General features: G+C 41.2%; 3 protein-coding genes across 3 annotated transcripts; all 3 read right to left on the bottom strand.

Annotated features, from left to right (window-relative positions):
• Window positions 1-177: 177 nt before the first annotated feature.
• On the bottom strand, window positions 178-3,402 carry LOC116207747 (serine/threonine protein phosphatase 2A 57 kDa regulatory subunit B' alpha isoform-like). The gene is made up of 2 exons (XM_031540830.1): window positions 1,854-3,402; window positions 178-784 (listed from the first exon to the last, which is right to left on the bottom strand). The coding sequence occupies exons 1-2, from the start codon at window positions 3,027-3,029 to the stop codon at window positions 467-469; spliced, it is 1,494 nt and encodes a 497-aa protein (XP_031396690.1). The 5' UTR covers window positions 3,030-3,402; the 3' UTR covers window positions 178-466.
• A 5,411-nt stretch (window positions 3,403-8,813) lies between these two features.
• On the bottom strand, window positions 8,814-10,901 carry LOC116209335. The gene has a single exon (XM_031542943.1). It carries the CDS (start codon window positions 10,816-10,818, stop codon window positions 9,031-9,033), a length of 1,788 nt encoding a protein of 595 aa, XP_031398803.1. The 5' UTR covers window positions 10,819-10,901; the 3' UTR covers window positions 8,814-9,030.
• A 2,458-nt stretch (window positions 10,902-13,359) lies between these two features.
• Window positions 13,360-15,760, bottom strand: LOC116209467 (ACT domain-containing protein ACR10-like; the record flags this gene model as incomplete). The annotated part of the gene is made up of 5 exons (XM_031543110.1): window positions 13,360-13,852; window positions 14,288-14,572; window positions 14,713-15,049; window positions 15,210-15,315; window positions 15,499-15,760. Coding segments are annotated over 5 exons (1,134 nt in total), but the record flags the coding sequence as incomplete, so codon positions are not given.
• Between the last annotated feature and the right edge of the window lie 1,579 nt (window positions 15,761-17,339).

Here is a 17,339-nt window from a genome sequence, read left to right as displayed (position 1 = left end):
TACATATGTCTGTCTAACCTAAAAGCATAGATGTTTCCGATAGGTCTTAAAATCTAAATGAATTTTATCTACTGCACAACATCCCCAAAGAAAGACAAGAATTTGAAAATGGAAAATGCGATTCCAACCTAAATTAATGGAGTCAAATAAATTTATGTCCGGGGGACCGTAACAATATTCCCATTTGAAGGGGGAAACTAAGCAACAGCTTTATAAATAAAATTAAAAACTGAGGAACAGTTACAGTGGGACCCACAAATCACCGTTATCGACCGTTGCAATCTTACATATTCATCTTCGTGCCTACACTTTTATCTGATTTTCTCTTTTCACTCAATTTTTCAGCGTATTAACCAAGAAAAAAGGGGGGGAAAAAAAAAACACAGAGGCAACAGAAAAGAAGAAATGAATGGGAACAAAAATTGAGAGGGCCCTTAACGGATCCTTCTCCCGGTGTGAGTCAAATTTAGCCTAGAACCATGTCATCGTTCTGTGCCGCGACGTCGGTGAGCTTCTTCCACATCAGCTCGCGCTGCTCATCCATCTCCCCAGCCCGGCATTGCTTCTCCTCGTACTGCCTCTGGCACTCCTCGAACAGCTCTGAGTCCATCTCCATGAACATCCTCCGGACGTTCGCGGTCAGCCCGTGTACCGCCTGGTTCCAGTGGCCTTGCATGTTCCTCTCGAGCGCCTCGAATATGATGGGCAGTATCACCGTCCGGTTCTGGGCTATCAGGCTCACGATGTGCTCGTTGTTCCACAGGAAGAGGGCCCGTTCCGCAACCTGCAGAGCGGGGCAGGGCAGGGCCTTAATCTAGGAGTAGACGGACTTTCCGTAATTCATGATCTCAGATGTGATATCACAGGACATGCAAGGCAGGTAAGAATAGAAAGAAATGCAATGGAATCGCTATACACATAGCTATATATCCATATCCTCCATTTGTTTTAGGTTCGATTTTTCAGGAGTGTAAAAAAGATATCTCCCCAACGTGATTGCCTGGGACAGAATCAACTCGCGTATGGACAGATAAGAGCAGATAAGATCCAATGGATTTGGTTCTATAAGAGCCAGCCACATCCATCACTATTACTTGTCCAACCCAACTTACCACCTACCGATAGTGTCAGCTATAGATAACAACTTCACCTGGAAGATATTCCTTATTTGTACAACAACAGTGGAAATATCAAACAGACAAGGATCAATCGCAAAATAGTACCCCTAGCATTACACCATCCATCAATTGAGTAAAAAACCTTGGCCACCCAATCAAAACCAATGACACTGCAAAACCTCCACTTCCCTTGGATGTAGTATTCAGGACCCAGAATTAAGATCTCTAACCCCGTTTGATTTGTAAGTTTGATTTTAGAATCATGATTTCGATTTTAACTCAACACACTACACAATAAAAATACACGTTTTCCAAATCAAATTTATAATCTCATCTCATTTGTCTTTTTCCACGATCAAAATCAAATTTACTTTAGCTCTAAAATCAAACGCACCATAAGAAATCCTATTTGTTTAGATCCATATTTTCTGGGAATCAAGAACTCATTCATGCAATGGACATGCCCGTGTTTTTATTCTAAGACAAGGCCATGTACTTTGGATGTTTCATTCCCACATAAAGACTAAACAGGAAAGAGAATGAGTAACTACAGTAGATGAGGCACTAAAAGGACAAGAATATGGATCAAATCACAAAGTTATGATCGCACCAAACGGGAAACTTCTCGGTTCCACACAATAAATCAACCTTCTCCAACAATTCTTGCCAAGGATCCTTGTTTAATAAGCTATGCAATAAAGAATCAAGGAGTAGGTAATACTGCTGCATACGAACCTGAAAAGAGCTATTTAGACACCGGGCAATCTGTCTGAACAGAGGAACCATGCATCGTTGGAACTCGGCTGCTTGTGTTGCCTCTAGAACCTCTTCCAGTTCTCCGAGGAAGAGAACTTCCTTCTGGCAGTTTGTCACAGGCCAGTACTTCAACAAGCCCCTTATAACTGTATCCGCGAGCTTATAATCTTTCTCAACGAACTGAGTAATGCAGTAAGACAACTGCTGGTGATAGACTGCGATAGGCTTAGGCTTGTGCAGTGGGATGAGAGCCCGCACAAGGAACAACTTGTGCTCCTCCTTCATCGGGAGTGCGAACCCATTGATTATACTCCCTAAAATCTCCAGAAGCTCGCCTATACCACTGTGCCTCTCCGTCTCATAAATAAATCGGTAAAAGATGTTGTTGATTGCTTTCCTAATGAAAGGGCGGTGAACCATGAACTTACCATATATGCGGTGGAGGATTGTTTTCAAATATTCCCGCTCGCGGGGGTCCTCCGAATCGAACAAATCGAGCAGCTTCAGCACAAACGAATGATCAATGTACCGCTTTGCAACCTTCGTGTCTGTATCCGAGGAAACAATGTACCTCAGCAACAGCTCATAAACAAGCTGCAAATGAGGCCAAGAAGGGTCCAAATACGGCTCCTCTTCTTCCGGGTCAGTGGTTTCCTGCCCCGTATTCTCGTGGGAAGCAGGAGGCAAGCACCGGAAGATGTTCACCGAGATCATCTTAATCATCTCCTCCTGACACTGCTCGGTGATTTTCCCCGACCCGGACTGGATAAAATCCACCAGCTCGAGGAGGGTTTGCCTCTTGATTTCTTTCTCTCGGGCCGACTTCAAGGTGTCTGAGAAATCGAATTGGTAGCAACATATGTGCAACTTCCTCAAGAACAGGTTCTGACGATCCGAGACGGCGACATCCCGGAAGTTCGGAAGTGGGTCAATACTGCCCGATGGCGGGGCCATGGCGATGGTAGCTGCAGGCCCTCCGGGCATCGAGTTGGGCCCCGCCCCACCTCGCGAAGCGTGGTTCACGGTCACATTGGAGCCGGACACCCCGGCGGTGTTCCGGTTCCCCGCCGCAGGATTATACCCATACGAGGCCGCATCACCACCGTCGTGTTTGGAGGGCTTCTTGTGCCCTCCCTTCATGATTTTCTTAAACATGGTTCAACGCGAATATGATTCCCTCAAACACGCCGCAACCCTAACAATCACCGCCAGTCCTAGCTAAGATAACTAAGCATGGAATTGAAAGCCCTCGATTCGAATCAGCCCCTGCTGCTCCAAAGTCGAATACTTCCGCAGCGAGGAGGACCCAAAAAAGCAGAGACCTGCGAGGTAGTGCGCCGTCGATTGGGCCGGAATAAGAAGAAACTGGGCTCCGGAAGGATCAAGACGGTGAGTCATCTGACGGAGATCGCCCGAGTTGACCGGAAAAAGGGAGCTCCGGCGACGAATCCGAACAGGGAAGGATCAGAGAGAGAGAGAGAGAGAGAGAGAGAGTGTGATGAAATGAAAGTGGTGACGGATATGATAAATATGATTTGCTTAAACGCCTTTTTTATGAATTTATTGTTTTTTTTCCCTTCGCTTTGTTTCTCGGTGTTTTTCTTTTTCCATCCTGAATAATAATTAGTGGCCAAAAAGGGGAATCTTATTAATTTTAATTTCGTTAATATTCTGTTTATCAAGATTTCTTTTTTGATAATTAAAAAAAAAATTGCAAGCCCAGGACAGTTGTGTTAATTTTTTCTCCAGGTGGTCTGACTTGGCTCTTTTACTATATATTGATGGCTGGTGAGATATATAAAATTGTACCATTTTAATTTAATGCTCCTTTCTTATGTCTTGTGAGTGTACATGCGATGCGACTATGCCGAGCAATCCGGTCAACAAATCGCTCCATTGGAAAACAAAAATGAGAAACGAGTCGGGGTTTGGAACTTGGGAGAGGACCGAATGCGGCGCGATAAGGTCGAGCATGTTCACATTGGGCCCTAATAAAATCTGAAGGTAGCAAATCATTAATCGGTGAAGAGAAATCTCATCCTTTCTTTATTGAAAAGTGAGGCGTTGTTAATTCAATTTCAAGCTCGTATTGATTATGATGAGTGTTTTTGTTTGCCCACCAACCCCACATTCCCTCTGCAATTCCTGCATGGACCACTGGAATGGAACCATCGGACAAGCCATTGAAATCCACTAAAAAATATCATCCTGCAGGCTATCTCTTTGATTAGATTCTCGAGTGTAATAAATTGGCGTCGTAAAATTTTAGTTGATTGTGCGAGTTAAAACATATAATTGGGAAATTTAAATGCGTGTTCTACGAATGAAAACTATCCGATCTTCATGAAAGACTCGTCTTCCTCTGCATATGTGTTCTTGGAACACCCGGAAATCTTCCCGGTGGTTTCATTGGCTCGGTTATTTGCCACTGATGTCGTTCATATGACTTATTTTCCAAAGTTGTAATAGAGGCGAGCATGAAATCCTATTTGACAGAAAACGGAGAACATGACGAGATTTGATTATTTCTTTTTTGGGAGAGATCTTTGGTTCGGATTTTAGAATTGATCCAAACGAGGGAATGGACCGACAAACATGTCCTAATCGAACCATAAATTTACCTGATGTCGGAATCTTGACCGGGGGCCTTGTCGTCAACGAGGAACTGCTCATGTTAGATGTCTCGGTCCTTGGAACTCCTTAGCTGGCCACATTTGGCAATGACTTCTTACCAGGTGCAATCGATGGGCCCACTTAAATTGGGCTTTTAGTTGGAAACATTTGAAGCCCAAAATTCCTCTTTTGGGCCCAGCTTAGTTCAACTCTTCATCCCATTTTTCATCGTTGTTTAGAAGCTCATTCGGTCCCTTTAAGCAACCGTCTTAATTATCCATAAGCAACCGGGTCAACTTTCTATAGTGATATCCATTATAAAAAGGTTGATCTAACAATAAACAGATATAAGAAGCGAAATATTTAAAAGAACTGAATAATTGTCTTGGTATTTTTGCATGCAAAATATTCACTTGGAGCTCTCCCAATAAATAAGGTAACAATATAAGCATATGAACAATGACAAACAAAATCCAGGTTTGTATCCGCCCGCAATGGCCCTCGCAAGTCCAACGTAATGATGATTCAATCAAAGTGTGAAAAGCGGCTGTTAGAGAGTTCAATTAAAAAATAAAATAAAATTCAAACGTAATTTCAAGACTCATTAACACACTTGATACATCAGTTTTAATATTTAATATTACAATTAAGTGTTTAATATTTTTACTATTTATGATGAATTATATCAAATATAAGACATTTGAACTAGAATATTGAACGCTCGAACTGAAAATAAAAGTAATAAGCACGTGCTATCGTGGTTTTGAGTCATGCGAGAGAGACCCAAAAAAAAAAAACTTCACCCCCATAATAGCGAAAGATTCTCTCGCATGCATGCCTACGGGTCCCCGAACCCACTTTTTCTAGGCTTGTTTGCATGATCCCAAAGTTAGACCAAATTTTCGGTGTTATACATCTTCTTTTGTCCCGATCATCGCGATGACGAAAACTCTGGTTAACACGAGATCTGTTCTTGAACGGAAAATGCGCTGTCAAGATAAAGGAGTCTCTCTCTCTCTCTCTCTCTCTCTCTCAAACGATGAGCAGCGTCCTAGAATTACTAAATTTTGCATGCCTTACATTAATTCAGGAAGAAGATCATGCAGGGAGAAGAGTAGAGAGTTGTCTGGGAGTTGCGTAGATCATTGGCTACACTTTTTGAGTGAGAATTGACATGACAGGAATTTCTCAACCGTCAAGTGCTAGAGCTTGGTGTGTTTTTTGCAGGACTGATCTTGGACAAAGCAAACCCATCGACAATTCGCCGAATTTTACGATGCGTATCCGACTTTCATCGGACCAGGATCACATCCCATATATGCCAATGAGTTATGGTTCATTATCAGGTATCTGCCTGCCATGTTCAAAGTCTAACGGTCATGTGGTGTCATGCCTAAATCGGGACAAAAATATTTTTTTGTTCTATAAGTTTGACCTTCAGTCAATTTTAGTCCTATAAGTTTCAAATAAAAGTGCTTAATCAGTCATGTACGTTTGCTCCGTAATGCGATTTTGGTCCATTTCGTGACGGAACGTAACGGATGCTAACGTGGACACTAATACAGTTAAATACGGCCACGTGGCAATTTATTATTAGCTGAAAATTTAAACTTTAAAAGGAAATAAGAAATAAAAAAATAAATTTTAAAACATAAAATTCAGAAAAAGAAAAGAAAAAGAAAGAGACCCAACCCCTTGTCGAGGCCGAGTCGCTCGTCTCCAGGGATGGGAGGCCCACCGACTCCCCCACATCATGAATGAGGTCGCCGGCAACCTCAGACTTCACTGGAGACCTCATGCAGGGGCCCCGCCCTCGGAGATCGGAGAAGAGCGACCCAATAAGTGCCGGGTCTGTTTATTTATTTTTATTTTTTTAAAACAAAAAAGCATTTTAAAATTTAATATTTTATTAATTTTTCATTATTTCTTGTGTTTTGACTTTTCTTTTAAATTTTAAATTTTTCACTAATAAGAAATTATCACGTGGCGTTATTTAACGACATTAACTTCCACATCGATATCAGTTACCGTCCTGTTACGAAGTGGACCAAAATTGCCTTACAAAACAAATATATATTACTGATTCGTCATTTTTAAAACTCATGGTGTCAAAATTGACTGAAAGTTAAATTTATAAGATCAAAAATACCTTCTTCTCCACTTAAATCTGATACTTGCTGAATTGCTTTCCTCAATGGACAAGGTGTACAAAAGAATTCTATCCCAAGTTGCTTCGCAGCAAGCGGCTACCATATGAAGCAGACCACCAATGTACATAAGTTCGACATGGAAGATGAACAGGAATGAAATGACAATCCCTATCGACACCACTGCGTATGGAAATTCGATTTTAACTTGTCTTGCCCGAGTAATGTGACATACGTCCCTACCCAAACAGGGTGATGGTGAATGATTTTGCTTGCTGTGTCCTTTACCCATTTAGTGGGGTTGGATTGTCATTGAAAAAGGTAGTAGTGGTGGGGAAGGAGAAGATGCAGAGACTGACAGTGATGACTTCACGCAAATAATTGAAGGAGAATTTTTTTTTGTTTTTCTTTTACAAAAAAAAAATCATCAACCTAATAGGATAAAATTAAAATTCAAAACAGCTAGTATAAATGCTAAGGTAATTTTAAAACTAGTATTGAATTTGAAAATTTTTATGGTGCTTTTGATTTTAGAGTTAAAGTAAGTTTGATTTTGATTTTGATTTTGATTGTGGAAAATGACAAATGAGATGAGATTATAAATTTGACTTAGGAAATGTGTATTTTTGTTGTGTAGTATATTGAGTTAAAATCAAAATTATGATTCTAAAATCAAACTTACAAATCAAACGGGACCTTAATTACCAAATGAAAATAAATGTTACTGCGTTGATAGGAGGAACCTCTTTAGTGAGTGTGTGTTTGTGTTTTTATTTTTTTGGATCATCTGAAAGTGATTTTTCTGAAATTATTGTCTTTGAGGCTGACCATTGATCTGATCCTCTGCCATTAGAGAGGAGTGCACTGTTTGTTGCGTTGTAGCCTCTCATTCTGACCATGACTTTGGAGCTAATCTCTCTATCCTCATCCCATCCCACGAGGATCCATGTTACATGGCTCGAACACATCATTCCTCGGATACCGAATATTGGATATGTAACAGTTCGTCGACTGTGTCAATACTATGTATTTTGTCTTTTGCCACATTCCGTACCTCGTCCGAGTTCGAGATAACGATGTAAACTCAGTAATATTGGATTGACCCCCTCACGGGCACGAAGCTTATTAGGGCTGATAAAAAAAAAATGGTTGCCCTGAAAATCAAATCCGAACCGTCCCAAATTTTTGGTTCTTCTAGGACATGGTTCGAATCTAGAATCGGTTTCTCACGCTTTTGTCAAATTCGGTTACGAGTTTGGATTTGGAAATTACACACCCGAATACCGCGATCCAAACTGAGATTACATAATAATATATAAAACATTTACAATATGTTATGTTTAATATTTAATATATGAGCTTATGTCAAGTCCAGGCCAAGCCCAGTCCAATAGCTCAGCTCAATTAAGCCAATCAAAATATCACAATTCACATACTTCAAATCTACATTTCTCTCTCTTCATATGATGGTTTATCATTCTTAGTTCCACTCCGAACCCTACCTTCATCTCCTCCTACCTCTGCTACGTGATTGCGCCTCATAATTACGTAAGCCAAAGGCGCCAACTCTTGATTCTTGAAGATCTTTTTCATTCCATCCCCAAAAACCGTATTTTTATTGGACCTCAACTATATTAACTGTACTTGAATTGTTATATAATCATAGTCGGCGACAACATCACCGTTCTCATTAATATTACAAAACCGTACATGAGATTTTCACCTTATACGGCTCCTCGGAGGCCATAAATAAATTTAAAAGGACCAACAAAGTCGATATTATTTTATCTTAATATGATTGTAGTATAAATATATATAATATAATAAAGTCAAAACCTATTAGAAAATCCGAGCACTGTTGATTTTTAGTTTTATTTTTATGTTGATTTTTTTGGGTAACCTGAAAACCGATCCGTGAAAATTTGTACCCACAAAGATCAGTTATTTTCTTATTTTCGGTTTCGATTCTCAGGGATGGGTTTTAAAATTTCCGAATTGATGAAAGTGCTTTCCCAAAATTTTACTCCGAAACCGACCCAACCCGAACCGTCATCACCCCTAAAGCGTACCATACAATTAAACTCAACGGAAACTTCACTTAATTAATATTCGGGTTGTCGATTGATGGGCAGATGTTGATCTGGTCTATGAGCATGGCCATACGAGAAATTGCGTCGACGACAATAACTTATCCTTTCCTGTGCGGTCGGAGAACAACTTCTTTTAGAGTAAATTCATTATGTTACGAGGAAGCAGGCAGTAATCCTCGGTTTTCAGGAATTTTTGAATCTAAGTAAAATCGTAGGGGAACTAGTTAGCTAGCACAAGAATATGCATGGTTCTGTCGAGAAAAATGCTTATTTATGGCAGCAATATGGCATTCAAATCTTCCAGAATCACCGGGAATCGGCCGCGGTGACACGATCCTCGGCGGAGCCAGTGATGCCACCATCATATTTGCGGTCCTCACCATGCTCCGCTGCCTCCCGGAATTTCTTGTATATGTCGCCTTGATAGAACTTCCTTGTCCGGATCACCAGAATGAAGGAAACCAAACACCCGAACAAAGTTGCCGCCGTGATGATAAGAAAGGCCGTCTTGTAGCACTCCACGCCGGTGCAGGTCAGTTCCCCCTCGGCTGCCCTTCTGAGCCCTCGGGCCACCATTTGCCTCCGGGCCTCCCTGTCGTAGAGCCAGCCCGCCACCCTCACGTTGAGGATGTAGGACCCGAAAGGGCTCGCCGCAGCTCCAACGTTGTAGAGGGTGGAGTAGTACTTGAGCCCGAATATCTCCGATATGATTGCGAACAGGAGAGGCCACTGGGCCCCAAAGCAGAACCCGATGACTACAGATGCCACGTAGAGGGAGTTGGGGACCCCGAACGCGATGAGAAGGTGTCCCAGGCAGGAGAGTACGAGGACGAGCGTGAAGAGGAGAGGGCGGGGGCACCTGTACTTTACAAGCAGGACCTCCGAGGCGAACCCCGCCACGGCACGGCCCAGGTAGTTCCATATGCTCACGAGCGACACGAACGTCGTGACACTCCGGGCCGGGTAGCCCAGTGCAGCTCCAATCTGGCCCAGGTTGTCAATTGCCGTCAGCGTCCCACCGACGCCGCACGTCGTTGCCACGAACAGGATCAGCATGTCGACACTGAAGAGCGCCTGGAGGATTGTGTAGTCCTCGCCCCTGTCCGGCGGCCTTAATATGTTGCTCGTGCATGAAACCGTCTTTTCTGAGGTCGTTGGAACTTCCAGCTCTGGCACTGCTGGTTTCGCCGTTAACTCGATCGACGGGGGATTTTCAGTGACTATCTTAAGTTGATGAGGACCGTTGGAGGCCTCTTTTTTGCTCCTCCAAAGGTTGATTTCTTCCCTTATGACTATAGCGAGGGGGAGGAAGAGCAAAATAAGCACTACAGAGGCACTCCCAACATACTCAGTCCTGTTGAAGGTGAGCCTGTTTTGCAATATGATGATCACCATGAGGAAGCCGGCAAGGACGAGTGAGATGTAGAGGAAGTCGTAGAACACCCGAAGCTCGTTCGGTTGTCGAACAACCTTCATGATCCGGATTGTTCGGAGGAACACGAATGAGACGGCCGCTGGGAGCCACCCGATAAGAAGGATAAGAGCCTTCGAGTCATTTCCATAGAAAGCGCGGTAAAGCTGAGTCATGATAGCTCCGCTAAGGCCGACGAATCCTTTTAATAGGCCGAGGATGCTTCCCCGGCTCTCGGGGAAGTTCTTGACGGCAGTCACGAGAGCCCCGGTGTTGGCAAACGTCTGGGAGTTGGCACCGATGCAGATGTACAGGCACATCTGCCAGAGAGATGGCTTAGAGATCCGGCCCGTGACGGAGAGCCATATCATGAAGTAGCCGGAGAAGTTCATGATGGCCCCAACAAAAAGGACCACCCACGGCGGGGTGACCTCGTTGATGAGGCCCGACACAACCCCGACGTTCCCCCCGAGGTCCTTGAAGAAGCTCAGCAGGTTCAACGTCGACTGGTCATAGCCGAGGGAGGTCTTGATGTCACCAGCGTACAGGCCAAACATGTAGGTCGCCCCGGCCACGGACATTATGAGGAGGGATGCGAAGGCCATGAACCACCGCCCCAGGAGGATGCGGGACCCCACCGACTTCATACCGCCAGTGGCTACAGCCGGCTCAACCGTCACCATTGTTCTCTCTCCCTAGTGAATGTCAATGACTAGCTTAGTGGTTTTTTGTTGCCATGGCTGTCTGCGAGATAAGGAGGGGAGTACGAGAGGTATATATAGGATTAGAGAGAGCTGCCGTGTTGACTCGAGGGTTGACCATCGTGTGGACATTGAGACTAATTAAGTTAATTAATCAAAGGGAAAGGGAATATTCTTATTAAAGCCATTAATTATTTTTATATGGCAAAGAAGTGTGTTAAGCTTTAAGTATGCAAATGCCACTGATATGAACTGATAAGTTTTTCCAGCAAGAGTGGAAAGTGACAAGTTCCCGTCTTTCGATGCCAGAGGAGTTATTTTGCCGTGTCTGTTTCCAGTGGATATATGGTTTGATAATCACAGAGACCGCGCCAAATCTAACTTTCAAATTGTAGGGTAAGCTTGTAGGGTATTCACGGAAAAGTGGACACCCTAGTCAAATATAGGAGAGAACAGAGAAATGACTTCAGAGGTTTTATGTCATGCATACGTAGATACATCAGTTTGGCCTTCCCTTTATCTAGAAAAAGCAATATGTGATGCTTGAATTGCCATAAGAATATCGGGTTACCAGCCAAAAAAAAATGGAAAAGGAAAAGAATATCGGGCTATACGATCACAATCAAGATTCCGAACCCAACCTTAGATTGTTACTTAAACAATTCGAGCACGAACATGGGACTATGATTAGTGCTGAAAAATCGATGTCATAATAATCATGCTGCCAAAATTATAGTTTTCCAGGGGAATCGCCAAAAAGCAAATAGATGGAGGAGTAATTATCAACTTTCTATTTTCGAATAATCTGACTTTTACATTTTAATGTAGCATTTTGCTTCTCATTTGTATCATTCGAACATGAGGAAGGAATTTTAGTGTAGTAATACGAGAAGTCGATTTGAAATATAAAAAAAAAGTCTTGAATTTGATCATTCTTAAGGGACTTATGTGTCTATTTATTTCGCTTTATATCCTTATATTTCTATCCTTTGTCATTTGGTACGAAATTTTACTTTTTATTTTATGTGAACCATGATAACCGAAAGTCCAATTGTACGGGTCCTCTTTGTATCAGTTACAATAGAGCTTTTGGCTTTGGGTTGCACATCAGAAAAGAAGCTCCTTAAAAAGAGCAAATTACGGAGGTCAATCGAAGACCAATCAGAGATAGCCACGTCATAATATATTGAGTGCTTGTTAATCGATTTTTGATTAAATAATTAAAAATTGTTGGTGTATAACGGTATCCGAAAAGTCCAACGGATCTCAACTAATTCAATTCGAACTGAATCGACTTTCTATGGGGGTAAAACTCTTTCGGCATTATTTGTTTTTTTATCCATAAGACTCGAACCCGAGACTTCAAGGGGAACAAGTCACTTAAACTAACCCATGTTGGTAAACTTGTTGTTCAATAAGAAACTTATTATGTTTTGAATACTTATTAAATCGTAAGAAATCTTTTGATAAATTGGTGCACTATTTTGTAAGAAATTTGTTAATTTTAATATAACAAGATTGTCTTCACATAATAAATTTTCTTAAATAAGAATCTTGCTATTATTTGGAGCATACTATAAAGGCGAACATTTAAAGAGCCTCCTTATGGTAAACACACCCATCGAAATATTTTGCCAATGTAGAAAAAGTGTATTTAATTTTAGAGTTAAGTAAAATTGAATTTTGATTTTAATTAGGTTGTAATGATTGTTTTGTTAAATTATTAAAAAAAGTGTGGAAAAATAATGAATAGTTGAAAAAAAGTAATAATTGTGTCGTTGAATTGTGGATAAAGTAATGGATAGTTGAGAGAATTTAGAATTAAAAATTAAATTAAATGGTCAAAAAAATTAAAGGAAAATGGAAAAGTAATAATTGTGTTGCTGATTATTGTTACATAGTAAGTAGAGTTAAAATTTTAATTGCAATACCAAATGGGGTAAACTTTGCACGTGTCTTGTTATGCGTCTGGATTCATTTAATTCAGTGCTTGGTCAATATTCTCACTCTGAGGTAGATAAATACATAGGATGATAAGAACCAAAATTTCCACGTGCATCTTCTGCTAATATAGATTCGATTTTATCATCTTTTTTAACTTGCCGACTTTCTTTTTTTTTTTATAAGTAAGGATAAGGCTAATATTAAGATGGTAACAGTACATCGAGAATTGGATAACCCTCAAACATACAAAAGAAGGGGGGGAAATTGAACTTAATGCCGAATTGACATGAGTCGGCAAGCCGGCTTGCACCGTCCCAATGATGCATATAAACAATAATCCACTCCGATAATCGCTCACGCAAGAGTCATAATTCCGTGCATCTTCTATTCTTATGACATGCCGCAGCAAATTTGAGAAGACGGGCTAATGGATAGGATTTGCAGAGTATTCAGCTTCAATGAAGGGTTTATTTAGAGAGAGCTGTTACTTGTCGTGCCTTCGACGAGATCTAATCACTAATACGGGAATAATTCGAGGCAAACAAGCATATATAATGCACAATCTACTGCACCCGAATGTGGTTCGTAATACTTGGATATTTTTATATATACGACCTGCTAGTATAAATACAGAAGTTATGTACAACTCTGTACAAATTACACAGTAGATAAAAGAGAAACTGCCAGCTTAACAACCATCTTTAGCTCTTGACCATAGCAAGCCCATTGCAGTATGTACTTGAAACAAGTATAAACTGAAATCAAACCGATTATCCCTCTAGAGTAAAAGCGGATCTCTTCGTCTTCTCGACTCTCTTTTATACGAGCTTGCCACCTTTACTAGTCATTCTGACAGAAGAAAGCGTCCACCAGTTAAGAAATTGCACTGGATGTGAAGACGTGAGGCATAGTTTTGGATCCATGGTGATCAATCCCAGCCCATCAGCGTCTTCCAAACTTCTTCCTCGATCTTGACTTGAGGAACGGAGAGGCCTTCCCCTTCCCTGTCATCAAGCAGGACTCTGTAAACTTCCCATTCCCTGTCCCCAATCATGCGCCTCCCGATTTCCGCCTGAGGAACATCGAATCACATCAGAAGAATGTTTTTCCATTCAACACGAAGAAACACTGGGTTGCTAGATTTCAGGATTCTGGATAGTACTTGTCTACTTGAATTGCAGCACGCAATGCTGGTTTCAAAAGGCATCAGATATTGTGGACAACAAAGTAACTGTCATCAGTTGTCGACAAATGCAACTTATTAGAACAGTCGAAGGGAAGTATAACCCGAGGTCTACCATCAACTGAAGAGGGCTCAACTGCAGTTGATATTTTTTTCCTAGTATCTGTCGATTTGGCACATAGTTATCGGGGTTTATCATAGATGGTGCCCTACGAGATATACTATTCTCGTGCTTGATGCTTAACGCGTATCAAGGAATGATCCGGTGTACAGAAGATGCCAAGAGAAGATTGATAGATCTAATCAGGAAATAAGGAAGTATACCGAGAAGATGCAGGTGTTGAGCATCTTGAGAGCAAAGGTTATGTCATAGAAGACAAGCGGCCGTCCCTTCCCTGATAACTCCACAAGATTGGCCACTAGCAATTCTGTGTCAGGCCCGCGACTCACTACTGCTACTCTTAGAGGCTGATTGAGCTCCGACTCTAAGCGGGACGCTAATGCCATCTGCTTGCTCGGGTCAACAATCTTCTTTCCATCTGCTTGCATTGTGAAGAGATCGATCTCACAGCTCCTCCTTTGTCTCAACGAGAAGCGCCCGTAAGAAATCTAATTGTATCATAAGAGTCATCAATCAAAACATAATAGAGTGCAAATGCTCCACTAGCTTCTTCCTCTTCAAAATTGAGGGGGCAAAAAAAAAAAAAAAAGAAGTAGACTGCATAAAGGCTTCTGAAAAATCCACATACTTGAATGTTGAAGTCTTTCAGTGTTCGCATTATGTCGTAAAGAAGCCCTTTCCGCTCTTGGCAACATATGTGGACAAGCGTATGAGCAGGGCTAAGCAGGTTGTCTATCGTTAAGGAAACATTCTCAGATGTGCTCAAGCCATCGAGCGGTTTCAGAGGCATTTCCCTTTGGAACATGTCCTCAGTGATTATAGAGGGAAGAAAGCCAGCAGCCTGTGAGCATGACGCAACTTCGGAGTCCACCAGTTCGATCTCGCAGCTTATCATCGCATCCCCGATAACACTTCTCAGGTGGTCGATGGTGTCATCCTTCCTCTTCTTCGTGTGCAAGAGCTCCCTGATAGAACATTATACTGATAAGAAGGTTTTCTTGTTCCTTGTAATAAGTAGCTCCATCTTTAACTATTCAAAATCCATTAGATATCAGATATACATATAAATTGATAGTAAATTGGTACATAGATGTGAGAAAGGGAATAACTAAAGCATGAACGAACCTGCTATCAGTGACGAAGAACAGGTCCATCACTTTCCCATCCGGGGTTGTGGAGACCTTAACTTTCTTGATTGTAAGCTCCAGTTCTGATAGAACCCATGTTACGTCTGCCCAGTCAACAAGAAAGAAATAACTGTAAGTTTGAAGATTCATACATGGCACGCTAAAGGCGCTAATTCTTTATCTTCGACTTCGCATATAAACTGAAGCCAGTCGTAATGCCGGTGTCTTTAGATGCAAACTGATCGAATATTTGATCTAAGAGCCAATCAAGTGACTAGGGCAATTACCATGTAGAAGGCCTCTCTGGTCATAGCAGCAGAACTTCAAGAGGAAGACATCGGGAGGCCTCGGGGACTGAATCTGAGAGCTGTAGAAGAAAGAGATCGCAGACGCGGAAGCAAAAGTGGGGCATACTTCGACTAGCCTCTCCTTCAATAGACCCAACCTCGTATTAGGCTTCCCGACGACCCAGAACACGGTGTAGCACCATTTTCCATCGGTTGAAGCATCTTCAAGAGACCAACAAAGAACAACCTTTAATACTTCGAATCAACCAAGCGCCCCCTTTATCCCATAATTGCCTCTTTTAATCTCCAGGAAAGAACTAATCAATCTTAAAGCATGGATTTTCAACCAAAGTCCATATCTTGCGGCCTTCGATAATTTCAGGACAAGCCAAAGAAATGTTCTGAGATAACTCAGTAAACATATATGACTGATTCGTCGTTTTTAAAACTCATGGAACTAAAATTGACTGAAAGTTAAATTTATCGGACAAAAAATATATTTGTCTCCCCTTAAATCGGACACTTGCTGAATTGCTTTACTCAATGGACAAGGTGTACATATGTTCGATATGGAAGATGAACAGGAATGAAATGAAAATCCCTGTCCACACCACTGCGTAAAGAAATTCGATTTTAACTTGTCTAGCCCGAGTAATGTGACATACGTCCCTACCCAAACTAGGTGATGGTGAATGATTTTGCATGCTGTGTCCTTTACCCATTTAGTGGGGTTGGATTATCATTGAAAAAGGTGGTAGTGGTGGGGAAGGAGAAGATGCAGAGACTGACAGTGATGACTTCACGCAAATAATTGAAGGAGATTTTTTTTTTCTTTTATAAAAAATTTCATGAACCTAATATGATAAAATTAAAATTCACAATAGGTAGAATAAAATGCTAAGATAATTTTAAAACGAGCATTAAATTTGAAATTTTTTTAATTACCAAATAAAAATAAATGTTATTGCGCTACACCCAGTTTGATAGGATGAACCACTTTAATGCGTGTGTGTTTGTGTTTTTATTTTTTTGGATCATCTGGAAGTGATTTTTCTGAAATTATTGTCTTTGAGGCTGACCATTGATCTGATCCTCTACCATTAGAGAGGAGTGCATTGTTTGTTGCGTTGTAGCCTCTCATTCTGACCATGACTTTGGAGCTAATCTCTCTATCCTCATCCCATCCCACGAGGATCCATGTTCCATGGCTCGAACACATCATTCCTCAGATACCGAATATTGGATATGTAACAGTTCGTCGACTGTGTCGATACTATGTATTTTGTCTTTTGCCACATTCCGTACCTCGTCCGAGTTCGAGATAACGATGTAAACTCAGTAATCTTGGGTTGACCCCCTCACGGGCACGAAGCGTACTAGGGCTGATAAAAAAAAAAACGGTTGCCCTGAAAATCAGATCCGAACCGTCCCAAATTTTCGGTTCTTCTAGGGCATGGTTCGAATCTAGAATCGGTTTCTCAAGTTTTTGTCAAGTTCGGTTACGGGTTTGGATTTGGAAATTACATACCCGAATACCTCGACCCAAACTGAGATTACATAATAATATATAAAACATTTACAATATGTTATGTTTAATATTTAATATATGAGCCTATGTCAAGTCCAGGTCAAGCCCAGTCCAATAGCTCAGCTCGATCAAACCAATCAAAATATCACAATTCACATACTTCAAATGGCAAATTACACAAAAAAATCTAAGTTCTGTAAAACGTCTCAGTTTTGTCCTAAATTTTGTTTTGTAACAAAACAAACCCTAAGTTTTATAAATTGTCTAAAAAATGACTTCCGTTATAAATTCCGTCAATTTTGCATACATGAAC

This window comes from Punica granatum, chromosome 5, assembly GCF_007655135.1.
Source record: "Punica granatum isolate Tunisia-2019 chromosome 5, ASM765513v2, whole genome shotgun sequence".
Taxonomy (NCBI): domain Eukaryota; kingdom Viridiplantae; phylum Streptophyta; class Magnoliopsida; order Myrtales; family Lythraceae; genus Punica; species Punica granatum.
The sequence above is the reverse complement of the archived record's forward strand: the minus strand, read 5'-3'. Positions and strand labels throughout refer to the sequence as shown.

What these genes read in the sequence shown, in the direction of transcription:
- LOC116207747 (XM_031540830.1), bottom strand. Translation starts at nt 3,029, where the DNA reads ATGTTTAAGAAAATCATGAAGGGAGGGCACAAGAAGCCCTCCAAACAC. An exon ending in GTCTAAATAGCTCTTTTCAG is followed by an intron (nt 785 to 1,853) that starts GTTCGTATGCAG and finishes CCCGCTCTGCAG; the next exon opens with GTTGCGGAACGGGCCCTCTT.
- LOC116209335 (XM_031542943.1), bottom strand. Translation starts at nt 10,818, where the DNA reads ATGGTGACGGTTGAGCCGGCTGTAGCCACTGGCGGTATGAAGTCGGTG.